General features: G+C 37.8%; 1 protein-coding gene across 2 annotated transcripts in view; it reads right to left on the reverse strand.

Moving 5' to 3' along the window:
* The window catches only part of LOC113076735 (thrombospondin type-1 domain-containing protein 7B-like), a 181116-nt gene that overhangs the window by 88564 nt on the left and 76793 nt on the right, over nt 1-15759 (reverse strand). For both annotated transcript variants that reach the window (XM_026249425.1, XM_026249426.1), the window contains exons 4-6: nt 6094-6934; nt 1078-1326; nt 467-636 (exon numbers count right to left, since the gene is read on the reverse strand). In XM_026249425.1, the coding sequence (XP_026105210.1) occupies nt 467-636; nt 1078-1326; nt 6094-6934 (1260 nt within the window). The remainder of the gene's footprint in view (nt 1-466; nt 637-1077; nt 1327-6093; nt 6935-15759) is intronic.

The following is a 15759-nucleotide window of genomic DNA, read 5'->3' on the forward strand; positions in this document are numbered from 1 at the left end:
TCGCATCGCGGCCCGTCAACTCCCTCGAGAACTGATTCTGTGCTTCACTCTCAAGCAGACAAAACTACTGGGTGTTTCCCTACCCCAATACCTTTTTCTTTTGCTGGCAGGGGGAAACATGACTGACACACACACAGAGCACTGCTGAATGACAGAAGGCCAAATGCCGGCTTCGCCCCTCGTGCTTTTAAGCTTCCTGGTCTCTGAAACCACCCGCCTATGATGTCTCGTCCATCCATTGGACGGATTACACACATGGTTCAGAGCCAGTCACGCTGAAGGGTGTTCTCAAAGCATCATCTGACACAGCTCGAGTTCCTAAAGAGGAACTTTGAAATTCAAATTCAATTGAATTAGCCTTTGCAATGTGAAAACCAACACATCTGCAGCTGAAGAGACGCACTGAATGCACAGAACATAGTTAAGCCATACTACTGTTCATTGTCATTTAGACATGGTTCCGTACCCTCTTTTCTGTGATGAGGGGTGGAGTTGTCAAGGACCTGGATGCAGTACAGCTGCCTGGTCTGAATCCCTCCACCACAGAGAACGCTTATATTGTTAAGCCTTCTGTCCTGCTGGCTGAGAAGAGATGCCACTTGACAGTCCCCCCAGTCCGTGCTCTTCCACACATACCTGGAGAACAAAAGCACACACCCGCTGTGGTGAAACACACTTCTTTTGTTTTGGCCATTTCTCATAATATCATGCGGGGTTCCTCTCAAAGGTTGCACTAGATAAATGGGCACAGTGAGCTGCTGCTGAAAGATACTAATAGGCTTAGCTTCCTGTTTTCCGGCAGGAAACCATCTACTAATGAAAATGCATTGACTAAGCAAAGTGTTATGATGCATAAAGCAGTGGTTTTAATGAAATAAGTGTCTGCTGCTATTGATCAAATACCTAATCTCACTAATTAGCTTCCTCTAATCTTTGCTATGCACGGATGCAACAGGGGTTCAGTAAATAGATACAGTACTTAAACAAAAACTCTCGAAAAACCATTTAGTCAATTTTATTTTTCCACTTTCATGTACAGTATGAATTTAATTATTATTGGGAGGCTGAAATACAAACCTAGGGCAGTTAGGAAGTAAATCTCCAATGATGTTGCAGGCTTCCTTTTCTTCAAGAGTGGCGCATTCTTTGCCTAGTCCAATAGGAGTCTGCGTTATGCTTCGAGTCCTGACCCGAAAACCAGGTGACATATCTGATGCCCTACATGTCTTTGAACATGGACTCCAAACGGACCAGTCAGAGGTCTCACAGTCTCTGGGCATAATGCATGACTGGAATGTTCCAGGACCTTTGTCAAGGGTACAAAGACTGAGAACAAGAAAACAAATAAATTAGGGATGACATGCACACAAAAACATATTCAAACATTTTAATGCTGCCAAAAAGAGATGAAGGAAGTCACTGTGATTTAGAGTTGAAAGCACATAGTGACAATATGTTTTATGAGATAAATGCCATCAGTTGTTCCTCTATTGTTAGTATTTAATAGGGTGTAATGAAGAACCTTTTGTGTGTGTGTGTGATTGTGTGTGCGCGTGTGTGTGCACGTTTTGTTGTGACAAATTTGTGATTCAGTTAAAGCTGCAGTCGGTAACTTTTGACGCTCTAGCGGTTAATAAACAGAACTGCTTGCGTCTTGCGGAAGAACACTGTAGCTGGAGCTACTTCTCTCTGTTTATGTCTATGAAGAATCACAAAGGTACTGGGTTACTCCGCCGTGGTACCCCTGAAGCAATTTAAAATAGTCAGAGTATAAACACTTATTATAGGTGCACCCTAGTGATTCAGGACAGGCTAAAAACACGGTTTGGAAAATGGTGTACTCGCTTATTATATACATTTTGTAAATTTTGAACACAAAAAAAGTTACTGACAGCAGCTCTGATTGGATGTTTCTTATCGGGAGCAGTGTATTTCTGCAAATGGCAATAGGACCAATGGGAGGAGCCAGAGGAGCTTGATTCTACTGTCAGGGCATAATGACAGATTTAAAAAATATATAAAAAAATACAATTTTCCAAAAGTTACCTACTGCAGCTTTAAAACAAACTTACAAAACCCCTACAAAACATAAGATTCTGAATCCTTAGCCAACTTTTCAGTGCATAATTTGCATATTTAATAATATGAGTAGAGTATCCGTGGCAAGAGACGACTAGATTTATAATTTGTCAGAGATGTTAAAATTTTCTTAATATACTGCAATGCTTGAGTGATGGTACAGCAAATGGTTTTTGCATAGCAGACTCCAGACAGTGTAATGAATGTAAAGTGAATGATATTTAAATGATTTATTCACCTCTGTGTCCTATGAAGCAATGACTGCAATATGAAATATGAATAAATGCACAGCAAATTGCATATCTAATTAGCGATTCATCCATTTAAGTCATCTGATTAATTTACTTGTGTATATCATAATCCATTTGTGTAGTATTCATTTTCACTTCATTTTAAATGATAATTAAACTATAATTGGAAAAACTGCAGAAACTGAACTCAGGAGGGAAATATGCAAATCACTACATTTCATTAAGCATGCACATAGGATTCATAAATAAATATGTTAATTAGAGCGAATGCTCGTCTCACTGTAAAATAACAACCCGGCCTCTCTCTTGTTATGCTACACCTGTAGTAAACCTGTCAGACCCCATTCTGCTCTACATACCACCACGACACACTCCTCCACTTTGAACTGAGAATGAGGATGCTTGTAAATTCATATTAAACAAATATGAAATGAGAAAACCCAGACAGGAGAACAAAAAACTGCAAGAACACCTTTTTCCATAGACATTTCAGTCACTGAACAAACTAAGATTCATCTATAAAAGATACATTTACTGACAGAATACAGTCAGCTCTTGTTGTCAGACATGCAGTGGGTACAGAAAATAATCACCCCCCTTTACAATTAGGGCTGCACGGTTGTGAAAAAAAATAATTGTTGATTATTCCCTTGAAAATTTTAATTGCGATTTTTAATTACAATTATCACAATTTACACTGAATGATGTTTATACCAGTTTGAAGCAACTGCATGGAATATTTTTATATGAAAATGAACAAGATGAAAACACTAACTGAAAAACTTTGATTTTCTATAGTATTAAGTTAAGCCTCAAACTATACATTGGACTGGTTTCTTCTTTTAAAGGGTCATACGATGCAGTTTCAAGTTTTCCTTTCTCTTTGGAGTGTTACAAGCTGTTTGTGAATAGATACTGTAAGATCGTTAAAGTTGCAAAGACTAAAGTCTCAAATGAAGTAAACTTCAACAGATTTCCCCTGCTCAGGGAGTAGGAAGCAATGAGCACTGTGTAGGGACCATTTCAGTCTGAACACAGTTCATGCACAGAGCTCAATTCTAATGAGCTGATTATATAAATCAGGTGTTTTAACATAGAAAGACATATAAAATGTGCAGAGCAGAGTTCTGACTGGGACAAGCATCATAGTAGGGTAAGGGACGTAGCATTTCCGTCACATGGTTGAGGCATTCAGCCAATCACAACACATTGGATAGCTGGCCAATCAGAGCACACCTCGCTTTTCAGACCGATGAGCTTTGTAAAAAACGACTCGTTTCAGAAAGGCGGGACATAGAGGAGAAACAATAATGTACATTATGTGGAAAATAATCTGCTTCTTGAACCTTAAACTGAACCAACACATTTCATTACACCAAATACATAAAATAATGTTCTTTTTAGCAAAATCACATGACCATTATAATAAATAAAGTAAAAAAATGCATGGTATTATAATGTTATACTATCATTTTGATTAAAACAATGGAGAACCCCTTAAGATAGCTTACAGTAAGTGGACTAAACATAAGTAAAACAATAACATAAGTGGAACGATTAATTTCTACTTTAAAAAAAATTTTTTAAGGTTACCTTAACTGTATTTGCTTTTAGAAATTTGATTAATTGTGCAGCTCTTTTAACATTAATCACATTTTGTTGCATGCAGTCTGAAATAATGATGGACACAGTTTTTGTTTTATCCAGCTGTATTAACTATTACTTATTTATGACATCCAAGTGAAAGTTATAACTCCAACATTTCAGAAAAATAAAATAAAAATAAAAAACAGAATCTCTGAGTTGGAAAAAGGACCACCCCCAGTATTATTTATTTATTTATATCAGTATTTTGTTGAACCACCTTTTGCTTCAATTTCAACCTTTAGTCTTTTGGGATATCTCTCTGTCTCTACTAACTTTGCACATCTAGACCTTGCCCACTCTTCTTTGCAGAACTGCTCAGGTTTGGTTAAATTTGATTTTGAACGCTTGTGGACTGCAGTCTCCAAGTCATTGCATAGACCTTCAACTGTGTTTAAGTCTGAGCACTGAATATAGGCCATGCAAGGATATTCAACTTTTCTCCTTCAAATGACTGTGTGCTCAGTTTTGCCGTGTGCTTTGGGTCATTGTCATGTTGAAAGGTAAACTTTCTTTCAATTGACAACTTTCAGGCAGAGGGCAACTTTTTTCCCTCTATCCTGACAAGTGCTCCAGTCTCTGCTGCAGATAAATACCACATAAGGAAAGGACATGGTGGAATTTATACTTAGTACTTTGTGCTCTGCATTTAACCTATCCAAGTGCACACACACAGCAGTGAGTAGTGAACTAATATTCACACATACACACATACACACCCTGAACACACACCTGGAGCAATGGGCAGCCAATGCTGCAGCGCCCAGGGGAACAGTTGGTGGTTCAATGCCTTGCTCAAGGATCTCACCGCCGTCTTGGTATTAAGGGTGGAGAGATCACGGGACATCCACCCCCCCACCCCCCACCCCCCACCTACAATCCCTGCCGGACCTGAGACTCAAACCTGCTACCTTTGAGTTATAAGTCAGACTGTTAACATAGCAGGATACTATCACCTCCATGCTTTACTGGAGGAATGCTGTTATTTCAATGGTGAGCTGTATTGGATTTCTGCCAGACATATTGTTTGGTGTTGAGGCCAAATAATTACATTTTAGTATTATCTGCCACAGAATCTTCAAGGTGCATTTTAGCAAAGCTCAGTCATGACTGCATGTGGCCTTTCTTGTGGAGTGGCTTTTTTGCAATTCTCCCATACAAGCCACACACTGTATGTGGAGAATTTGTGATATTGTTGTCCATGGACATGCACACAATGGACACTCTTTGTCATAAATTGCAACTACTTCAGAGCCTCTTGGTCACCAGTTTCCTCCTGGCTCTTTCTTCCAGTTTGGAGTGACGTCCTGGCTCTGTATTGAACCAAATACCTTCTACTTCTTAATAATAGACTTCACTGTGCTTGTAGATATTAATGAAGCCTTTGAATTTCATATTAGTGGACATAAACTACCTTGGATAGCAAGCGGCAGAAGGCAGCACCATGACACAGGTAAAATGGAGTCTACATTTGAGACTTAAAACCTTTATCATGAGTACCTGCCTACAAATCAATATTTTGCAAAGGAGGCATCTTTAAAGTCATGTTCAAAGCCTGCCTTAGTTCTTCAGTATTCATTATCCTCAGTTTTCATGAAATCCATACTCTTTTTGAGAGGAAGATGAGCTACATCTCAGTGACTTTTAATTCTACCATGAGCGAGAGCAAAATGAGAATAAAGCTCAGACTACAGCGTAACAGTGATTGACCGTCTTTCCAAACTCATGCTATGGATGCCGAGATTGCAGCTAAAGAGTAAATGTAATACTTTCCATCACGCCATAGCGTGTTCTGCTCAGGGGCCCGGCTCTCCCATGCTGCCTTTGCAGCTGCCAGAGGCATGTCTCTCTGCTCACCTTGTATAGTACTGCAGGGGGAAGGAGATTAATGGTGGACTAACCGATTTAGCTAGGCCCACTTCACAGAGCCACTTCAAAAATCCAGCTGCACAGCAATTCCTTTCACACAAGCAGAAAGCAGTACCTTGCTTCCAAGAGCATAATCTGAGATTTAGACCTTAAAAGGGTTTATGTTCTCAGGCATGCATTGCTTGTACACAGATTATTGCCAATTGAATAGACACGTCAGATGTGTCTGCATACCTTCAGGGGTTCTTACCTCAGCATGGCGTTCTTGCCGTCGCTGCGCACACAACGTACTTGGCGTGTCTGGTAGCCAATCTCCACATCCAAGCCCTTGAGGCTATGGTGGTGGTGGAGGTGGTGATGCTGGTGCCGGGAGCTCTGGATATGTCGTTTTACGGTGTTCCTCTCTGTATCTCCCATGGTGAAGTCCAGCATGGTCCTTCCACTCATCCAGAGCCCCTTGTGTTGCGACTGCCTGCACTCGCTCCAGGGGCCGACTTTAAGGCTGTAGCGATGCTCGCTTTCTCCAACCGGACAGGGCAGAAGGTTTGTACATGTCCTTGTTTGGGTGAGATTGGGGCAATTAGCTCCTCCATACATCGGTGCCGCTAAAACGTGTCGGGTCTGATGCTGGAGACCCGTGCCGCATGTTCGACTGCAGCTGGACCAGGAGGAGAAATCGGATATGATGCAGTTGTGAGGGCAGGGGATCAGGCAGGCCTGTTCAAGCACCGGCCGTGGGGAAAAGAACTCACATATCCTCTCCGTAACGGCTGTGTGGTTTGAGGTGCGCACACAATGGACCTTCCGTCTCTGGATGCCGTGCTGGGCCGTGACGCACTTAATTGTCCTTGGTTTGAGCACGTTGGACTGGAATGGTGTTAAAACGCATGGCCCCCATTCTGAAACCTCCCATTCGAAGAGGTCCTGGTGCCACTCGCACACTTTAAAGCAAGGCCTCTTGCTCTCAGGTTTATCTGAGTGCCGGCAGTTTGAGTGGTGCGTGGTCCAGCCTTCTGAGTGGATGCACCACACCGTCCTGGATTGAAACCCATCAGTTCCACATTCTTCTCCCATGCACCTGCCCCACTGACCTGGAAAATGGGAGATGTAAGAATAAACATTAGCTCTTTAAATTTAAGGGTAATTAAGTAACTTCTCAGCACTCATGACCATGAGCTTTACCCAGAGAGCACACATAAATCAGCAGGATATCTGTGATAGAGTGCATTGTCTGGAAAGTGTTACATTTCAAAGGATTAGTTCACATAAAAAATATTTTTTTGTCATCATTACTTTCCAAACCCATGTTGCTTTCTTTAAAGAAATCCCAACAATTTCAGACAATAACACTATAAACTTGGTTTATCACAATGCTTTTATAAAGCTTTAGACTTTCATAATTTTTGAAGCCTGACACACCCTGGACTGAGATTTTTTAAAATAAGTCTATTATGCTCATAAAAGCTGTATTTATTTGATTTAAAAAAATAATAATAATAATAAAAAAAAAATTGTGGAGCCAACCAGACACTGGACTACATCCACAATGTATGGAAAAAGCAGTGTCAACATTCTGCTAAACTTTTCCTTTTGTGTTTCACAGAATAAAAAGTCACAAAGGTTAGACTGACATGTGGGTGAGTAAATAATGACAAAATTTACATTTTTAGGCGAAGCATCAATTTAAATGCCACAAATATCTGAATAAATAAATAAATAAATAAATAGTGCATTAAAAATACATTGCTAAAGCATGTATTGTTAGCATAAGCATTTATACATTTATTGAGTGTTATTTCAACACCAAACAGGACATATTTTATTAACATATTGCACAGTAGATGTTTAATGTAATATCCAATAATGAACAAACACACTGAACAGACATTTTGGCAATGTACTGTACTGCATGTGCGTTATCAGGGACTACGCATTATAAATATTTTATTACTTTTACTTTTTTCTTTATTACTAAATTGATTGCCTCATTAAAAGCTCATCTATACAAACAGGTGAATGAATGAAATGAAAGGTAAATAGTAATTTTTTTTTTTTTTTTTTTTTTTTTTTTAATCCATGCTAGCCTGAAACCAGCATAATCAGCTACAACATCCTACAATGCTGAACAGTAATGTAACTCACTGGAGCACATCATTAAGTTTTTTTTTTTCATGAGAATGCAACACTGCCAGAGGTTTAACACATCACCATGTTTATTTATTTAACTGAAGGAATTACACGTCTCACACACACTCACCTATGCCAAAATGTGCAAAATAGCTAATAACATGTAAACACCATAATTTCACGTTCATTCCCCTAAAGAACCCAAGCTAATATTAACATTTAAAGGCATTTCAATGCCTCCCACAGAACCCTTCCCCTGAGTCTACAGTCTGACTACACATGCACAATGGGCCAAGATTGATTTTTCCTCTGTTATTGTACCTGTATATAAAGCTTTGAGCTAAAACCCCACAAGATTCAGTTAGTGAATGCAGCTGTTGTGTTCTTTTAAATTCACACTTGAAGCTGAAGTGTGTAATTTCTGGGTCGGTAGCCTCAAAAAAATATTTACAAGTGATAGTTTCGCCCCCAAGACATGCTGCTGGTTAAGTCAATGTTGCTCTATTAAACTAGTCAAGATGTATAAAAAAAAAAAAAAAAAAAAAAAAACCTTGTCTAGTTTTCTCACAGCAAGGCAATAAACCCCTTTTGTACATTAAATAATTAGAGGCCAAATATTACCACAAATTCAGAAGGCAAGTATTATATTGCACAGACCACAAATTAATAACCCACTCAGTATAGTTACTCTCAACCTCAAATTCATATTCTTAGATATTAGAATGTGAACTACAGTTTGTGGGGCTGTACAGAAATGAGACTCAGTACGGTTGTTTGAAATGCTGAGCACCTATTTTAAAGTAAAGGATCAAGAGCGGAGCAAATATCTACAATAAAGACACTATAAACCCACTCAATGTGGTGAGAAGTGAATATATCCTATATATGGCCTATCTATCCTATCTATTGGCCACATGTCTTGAATTTTGAATATGCACAGTATATACGTAAGCATTTGTCTGTTCATAGCCAGAATAAGGATCAAAATGGATCAGACACTGTGTGGATCAAATATCTGGCTATGCCAAACTAATGCACCTTCTTTTGGTTAAAGAATTCAGTTTGCAGAACTGACATGAAATATCCACAACATGTGTACACACCTGAACACACACATACACACACAGCTGCTGATCGTTGATGATCCAGTCAGCTCATAAAATCAGTGAATCACTGACCTCTAACAAGTCACTCTCTCCTCTCAATCCACTTCACCTGGTCAGCACAAGGTGTTTCTGCACTACTCATCCCATCCACTGCGGCCATTCTAGCACCAGCTGTGCCGTGTGGGTGATTTATAGCAGCGTGATTCAGAGAGATTACACTGACAGAGCAGCAGCAAACACAACAAACCTTTCCTTTCCAGAGATCTAACACCTGCAGGGCTGAATAATCACACTGTCCCTCACTGCCCCTCTTTTGGTCACACGTACAGCTTGTGGCCTGGCCCCATTCATTACAGCTTTTGTCACAACATCAAGAGCGCGGCATATTCCTATCACTCACAGCCTGATTGAAGACAAGTGTGATGATCGTTTTTGAAAATGTATTACTAAACTAATATTAATATAATTAACTAATATAAACTAATATTCCATTTACAAATAATAACTAACCCGAAAAAGATTTAATTTCTTCTTCTTTTTTTTTTTTTTATCTTTCAAACATATGTATTTTGTTAGCTAATTTTAATCATTAAATAATATTTAAAATACATTTTAAAAAGGTCCCTCTAAACAAAATAAAGACCTTAAAAATGACATGAGGGTGAGTAAATAAAATAAATTTAACAGATATTATTGCATAAGATATTCAGTGTTTTTTAGCACTGTTCTAAATGTGTTGGCTTTTGGATTGTCAGTTTATCACCTTGTTTGTTGCATTTACATTTATGCATTTGAGGGACACGATGTTCGTTGAGATAAACATGCATGCATTCTCTGGGAATTAAACCTATGACCCTAGTGTTGCTAACACCATGCTCTACCAGTAGAGCTGCAGGAACATTGCATTTGATAAGGACTTTATTCTATGTTTATTTAAATGTGTTCACTATGCCTTGATTTTTATTACCAGCTGTTTAGAACGATTCCCCCCACTATTCTCGTATGGCTAAAATAAACAGAAAAGTTTGAAAAAATTCCATCAATATGCAAATGATTTTGAAGCTTGAAATTAACTGTTATGCAAGGTACTAAATTATTTATAACTATATCTCCATGCTGAATCATGTCACATTTAATTTATTCAGTCTAGCGAGTGCTTAATTATTGAATTTGTATATACGGCACTTCATGTGGTTATAAATTTGTAGTCCATCCATCTTTTAGTGCTCTTAATTTCATCCAGGTGTCTGTTTGGACTGATGAGAAGTATTGATGACTGATGTTTAATTACTTAATTATTGAGTGGAGTTCAGTCAGCTGCACTCAGGGATGCTCTCATCTGCTGAACACAAACATCTCAGGCTCATCCAGCCAGATGGAGCTACAGTTAACACTCCAGATGTTGGAGGTTAGGTGCACATAAGAATTGTTAACAGTAACAACTCTTAAATTGCACTTCACCCCCCACCCCCCACCCGACAGGCCTGTCAGTAAGTTAAAGTATAAAGTGTCAAAAAGTAGCTCTGGTGTAAATGTTTGTTCACAAAGTCAGCAGGCTCCCATCTGAGTGCCAGCTTGTGAATATCACACAAAACTGCAATGCTAAAATCAAATCTAAGGAAAGGTCACATCCAGAATCATGATATTCAAACGATTTAGGCATTGTATTACAATCACACAGGTGGTTTACAAGATTTCATTCACAGTATCTGAGGCATGAATAAACCATATACAATAATAAATTAAAATTTTATGACAGCATTAAAATAAGATCGGATTTTAGACCATTTCTTTTTAACGGAAACAGACTTAAGTACATAACATATCTTAATTATTAATAATATAATTCAATTAAAAAAATACATTAAAATAAGTAGATATTCTCTGTGCCACTATGCAGTTACATTTATAGCTGGCCATTGCTTGAATCCTGTTTTTACAGGAGCCTGTCCTCCAACAAAAAACGACCATATAGGTCGTTTGTGCAAGCACCTTATTATGATATATTTACGTTTTAAAGTTAAAAATAATGACAGTATCGCGTTGCATCTGTCGTCATGAAATGATGTATAATGTCATTACCAATCAAAACACACGTTTATTTAAACGCAATGTCTGGACTATTTACACCGATCTCACAGTAATTTGCATATATTTAACTAAGTGGCTTATTCATTCGAATAAACGCATCTAACCCCACCCCTAAACCTAACCCTCACAGAAATCAAGCTAAATTATGGTTTATTGAGCATATATACTTTTTACGTGCATGTCGCTTCTTTGGGATCGAACCCATGATAGCATGACTACATATCAAGATATAACGCAATAACCTACCAACTGAGCTACACGAAACGCAAATCAGAGTGCAAATAAAAGAGTACAAAACATTACTCTGAAAACGACCTATTGCCGATAGGCGTGCAATTGTAACATACACTCTGATGGGTCGTATTTCAGGGATTTGGACAAATGACCTATATGAGCGTATTGATTATAGGACAGGTTGGTTTTTCTGAAATATATCCATTATTAAAGCCATGTTTGCAACAATTAGCACATGAAGCCAAATGTTTCTTTTGATTATTCAGTATTTTCAGCATTTGGGCATATTTACACTATTTAATGAGTAATCTCATAAAACAACTTGAACACCGCCAGTTCACGAGGTGAATGAAAATCAGGTTGACCTCGAACAGTTATTGCTGACCCATTTAATATGTTTCTTTTCAGTCTTCATAATCTTGAGGGAGTCAAATTCTGTATCCACTCTCAGAAAACTTTAAGATTCGATGCAAATATGAAAGCATTTTTGAATGTCTGTTTCATTTCAGTCTGCCACGCTGCTAAAAAGATTGGACAGTTTGCATGGATGATGAATATTAATCTCAGTATTGACAGAGTTGTTTCTTTTGAAATGGAGAGCGATACCAGCTGTTGCATCAGACCCTTTTTGATATGCAGTCAAACGATAAAGCTTCCTACTTATTCCTCCCCAGAGCCCCTGGAGAGTTACTGTTTATTTTCTCCAATCAGTGGACATTTGGATATAATCATTAGTTATAATATAATATAATTATTTTTATTTTTTGTGCTTCTGTGTGTATATAGTGTGTGCATGTGTGTGTGTGTGTGTGTGCGTGTTTGTGCGTGTGTGCGTGTGTGTGTGTGTGTGTGTGTGTGCGTGTGTCTGCGTGTGTGTGTGTGTGTGTGTGTGTATACACACTGGGTAACACTAAACAATTTTTAATCGTGATTAATCGCATTATTGTCTGTGATTATTTGCAATTAAGCACATTGTTATGCACAAAACTAAAAATACATTCAAAAGTAGTGTATTGTGCACTTTGTTCATTTAAAAGTATTACTATATGAACACAAGTGCAATAACATAATAAGCCTCGATCATAACATTATAACAGGCACCTTCCATCGCAGCAGAGTGTGGCACGGGTAGAGAATCGTGTGTGCAGGATGCGGGAGAACAATTAGGGTGTGCTCACACTATGCAATTTTAACCCCCAAAGCCTGGTTTGTTTGACTAGTGTGATCGCTCTGTTTAGCAGACCCTGGTTCGGTTGGAAGAGGTGGGCCAGAGAGCGCGGTTCAGTTATACATTGTGAGTGTGATCGCTAACAACACCAGAGCGCAGATCTTCTGATATGTGGTGCATGATTGTGTGAATATTTCTGAGCGGCAAAAGTGATAGATGTGTAAAGCAATATATTTTGAGCATACAACTCAGAATAATAAACCACAAAGTTAACAAAACAATGCACTCTCTGCTGTCTTCACATGCTATCGGAATCTTCCTATTTCCCATAAATTATATTGTGATTATGAGCCCGCTGCATACTTTTCTGTTAAAAATAACAATGGACAGTGGTTTGTTAATGCTGATGCTTAGCCTAAATAATTTGATTGGGAGCATTCCCTCCTGTGACCCATGGTTTGTCTGTATGTGTTTTCAGAGAGCCAGTGAGCAATGGACTTTCATAATAATAAAATAAAACTGCGATAAAAACACATTAACTTGCGCATATATATATATATATATATATATATATATATATATATATATATATATATATATATATATATATATATATATATATATACTCATGAACTTATTTTCTGTCATTTTGTGTGCATTCACTAATCTTGCATTAAAACAAACAAAAATAAATACAATTCTTAAGTTTTGCATTCGCACTGAGAACAGAGAGATACGTGCTTGCTGCTGTAGGGACTGACAGGCTCAGTCAAACTCATATTATCCCTCAGGAATAATTGCATGTCTTCTGTAGTGTAAACGACTCTTGACACAAGAGAGCTAAGGGCTAATTGAGTGTGGATACACTCTCACCTCTCTAAGGCTATCAGAAATACCAGTATCACATGCTACTGAAGGATGAAGAGGCAATGCAATAAAACAAATGTAAAAAAAAAAAAGCAATGAAAAGACAACAATAAAGAAACAGATACAAACGAATTAACTGCCCCTGAGCCTCTTCAGTTCAGACAGTGCATCCAGAGATGGTGAGCATCTGTCAGCTGCTAAATGTGAAAAACTGCAAGTGTGTTTTGTACGAAAGAAAGAACTTCATCAGACAGAAATGTAAGAGGGCAAATTTTCCATGACAGCAGTGAGATTAAGATGAAGACCGTCTGTCACGCTGATGTGTTCCTCTAAATACTCACAATCTAAATATCTGTCAGACAGCGAGAAGTAACTGTGACAACACTGTGAATTCAAGAGATCCTACAGTGACCTTGTTTAAACTGACACTGCAAGGACCAGACTTTTACTGCATTTCAACACTAAGGGAAAAATATTTTATATGCACTGCCTGCCTTTATTTGATCAGAAATATTTATTCCTGTGATTGCAAAGAATTTTCAGCATCATCATTACTCCAGTCTTAAGCGTCACTATGCTGAAGAAACTTTTTTTTTTCTTTTTTTTTTAGAATTCCTTGATAAATAGAGAGTTGTAAAGGTATTTACTGTCAGTTAAATTTAATGCATCCTTGCTGAATAAAATAATAAAAAAAAATCTCCCACCACAGACCTCTGAATATTAGTGTAAATTTTTAAACAGAAATACAGCTCGTTTCCTTATTATTTCAAATCTTTTTATTAGCATTTTCAATGACAGTGCAGAATGATTCATCACATTTTTTTTTATTTATTTTTTTAAACTGTAAACAAAGCAGATTTGGAAGAAAACCATAATAATGAGAAGAAAAGAAAAATAAATAAATATAAAAGAAAAATAAATAAATTAGTAATTGAATAAAATCAGCTCAAGTTGCATGAACAACACTTTCATTTAAACACACTCAGTCGTGCTGGATTGTGGGAGCTAAGTGGTTATTTGTGCTGAAAAACAGTTTATTGAATTCACTCTTAAATCTGTCCTTTTTTCTATTTATAAAAATTACAAACTCACACAATTCCATGCTGAATGCAGAACTGAATGGTTTCCAGGTGATCACACAGACTGATAAATATGATGATTGAACCGTCAATAGTGCTACCTACAACAACAGCATGTGATAATCACTCTGATTGAATCTTTCCCATTTCATCTTTCTTGTGAGGAAAAGCAGAAGTGTCAGCCACTGCTGGAGCCAGGCATTATCTCCAGAGGCATTAGACAGAGACAGACTCTGCACTGGTGCTCTTCAGTGGTCCGGGGAAGAAGATAAACAGAGTTCTTCACAGATACCATGTATCAGGTAGGACGTGCACCTTCATATTACTCTAAATAAGATTTGTGGCACCACAACAACAAAAGTGCAGCAGGAGACATATATAGTCCAGAGGAGATAAAACGGTACGTCTTAAGGAAAGCAAGAGAGAATGTTATGTCATGGAAAGAACAAAAACTACACACAGACAGAGTGAAGAAAATTCCCTTAAAGCATCTCTTGAGTTGGTCACATTGCTCAAATCCCACAATTGCCTTGGAGGGATTTTGCAATTGATTTGTTCATAAACAGATCACACAATCCAATCATAACAAATGCATAAAGTCATGCCTTTCTCTGCTATTTGAGATATACATTTCAGTGATTCTATTTGTAATGTGGAGAAATTGCACATTTATTGCACCCAGAGCCCAAAGCCCATACGCTGCATGCAGTTAACAAACATGATAGAGGACAATGTCTGACTGCATTAGAGACTGTTCATACAGAATATGTATTTGCTTAAGACACATGTAAGCAGGGGAGTGGGGGGAAAAAGGCAAGGCCTTGATTTAAAAGTTGAACATGATAGTTTTCACATACCGTTCTAAAAAAAGTGTCATTTCTTTCGCTGAATGAGCCCATGGTTTTTAATGAATCAGTGACCCATTCATAAAAACTTGAATAAATGAATCAAACAATCAACTGTTGGTGCGAATCGGTTGAATGAATGACTGAACAACTCACTCATTAAGACTTGCTGCCAAAAAGTCATAATTATCAATTATCTTTTTTTTTGTCATATTACAATATTTATTTTTAAATAGACCCATTTATTATAATTTATGCAATTCAAACGACAGTGCAAATGTATTCACACCACCTCTAAGCTCCATCAAACAGTCTGCAAATATACCTAAATGCCAGATCAGCTTCTGAAAAACAATGTTCTTGCTATGTTGTAGCCTTTAAAGTTTTTGTAATAAAGTC

Source organism: Carassius auratus, unplaced genomic scaffold (genome assembly GCF_003368295.1).
Source record: "Carassius auratus strain Wakin unplaced genomic scaffold, ASM336829v1 scaf_tig00021055, whole genome shotgun sequence".
Lineage (NCBI taxonomy): Eukaryota > Metazoa > Chordata > Actinopteri > Cypriniformes > Cyprinidae > Carassius > Carassius auratus.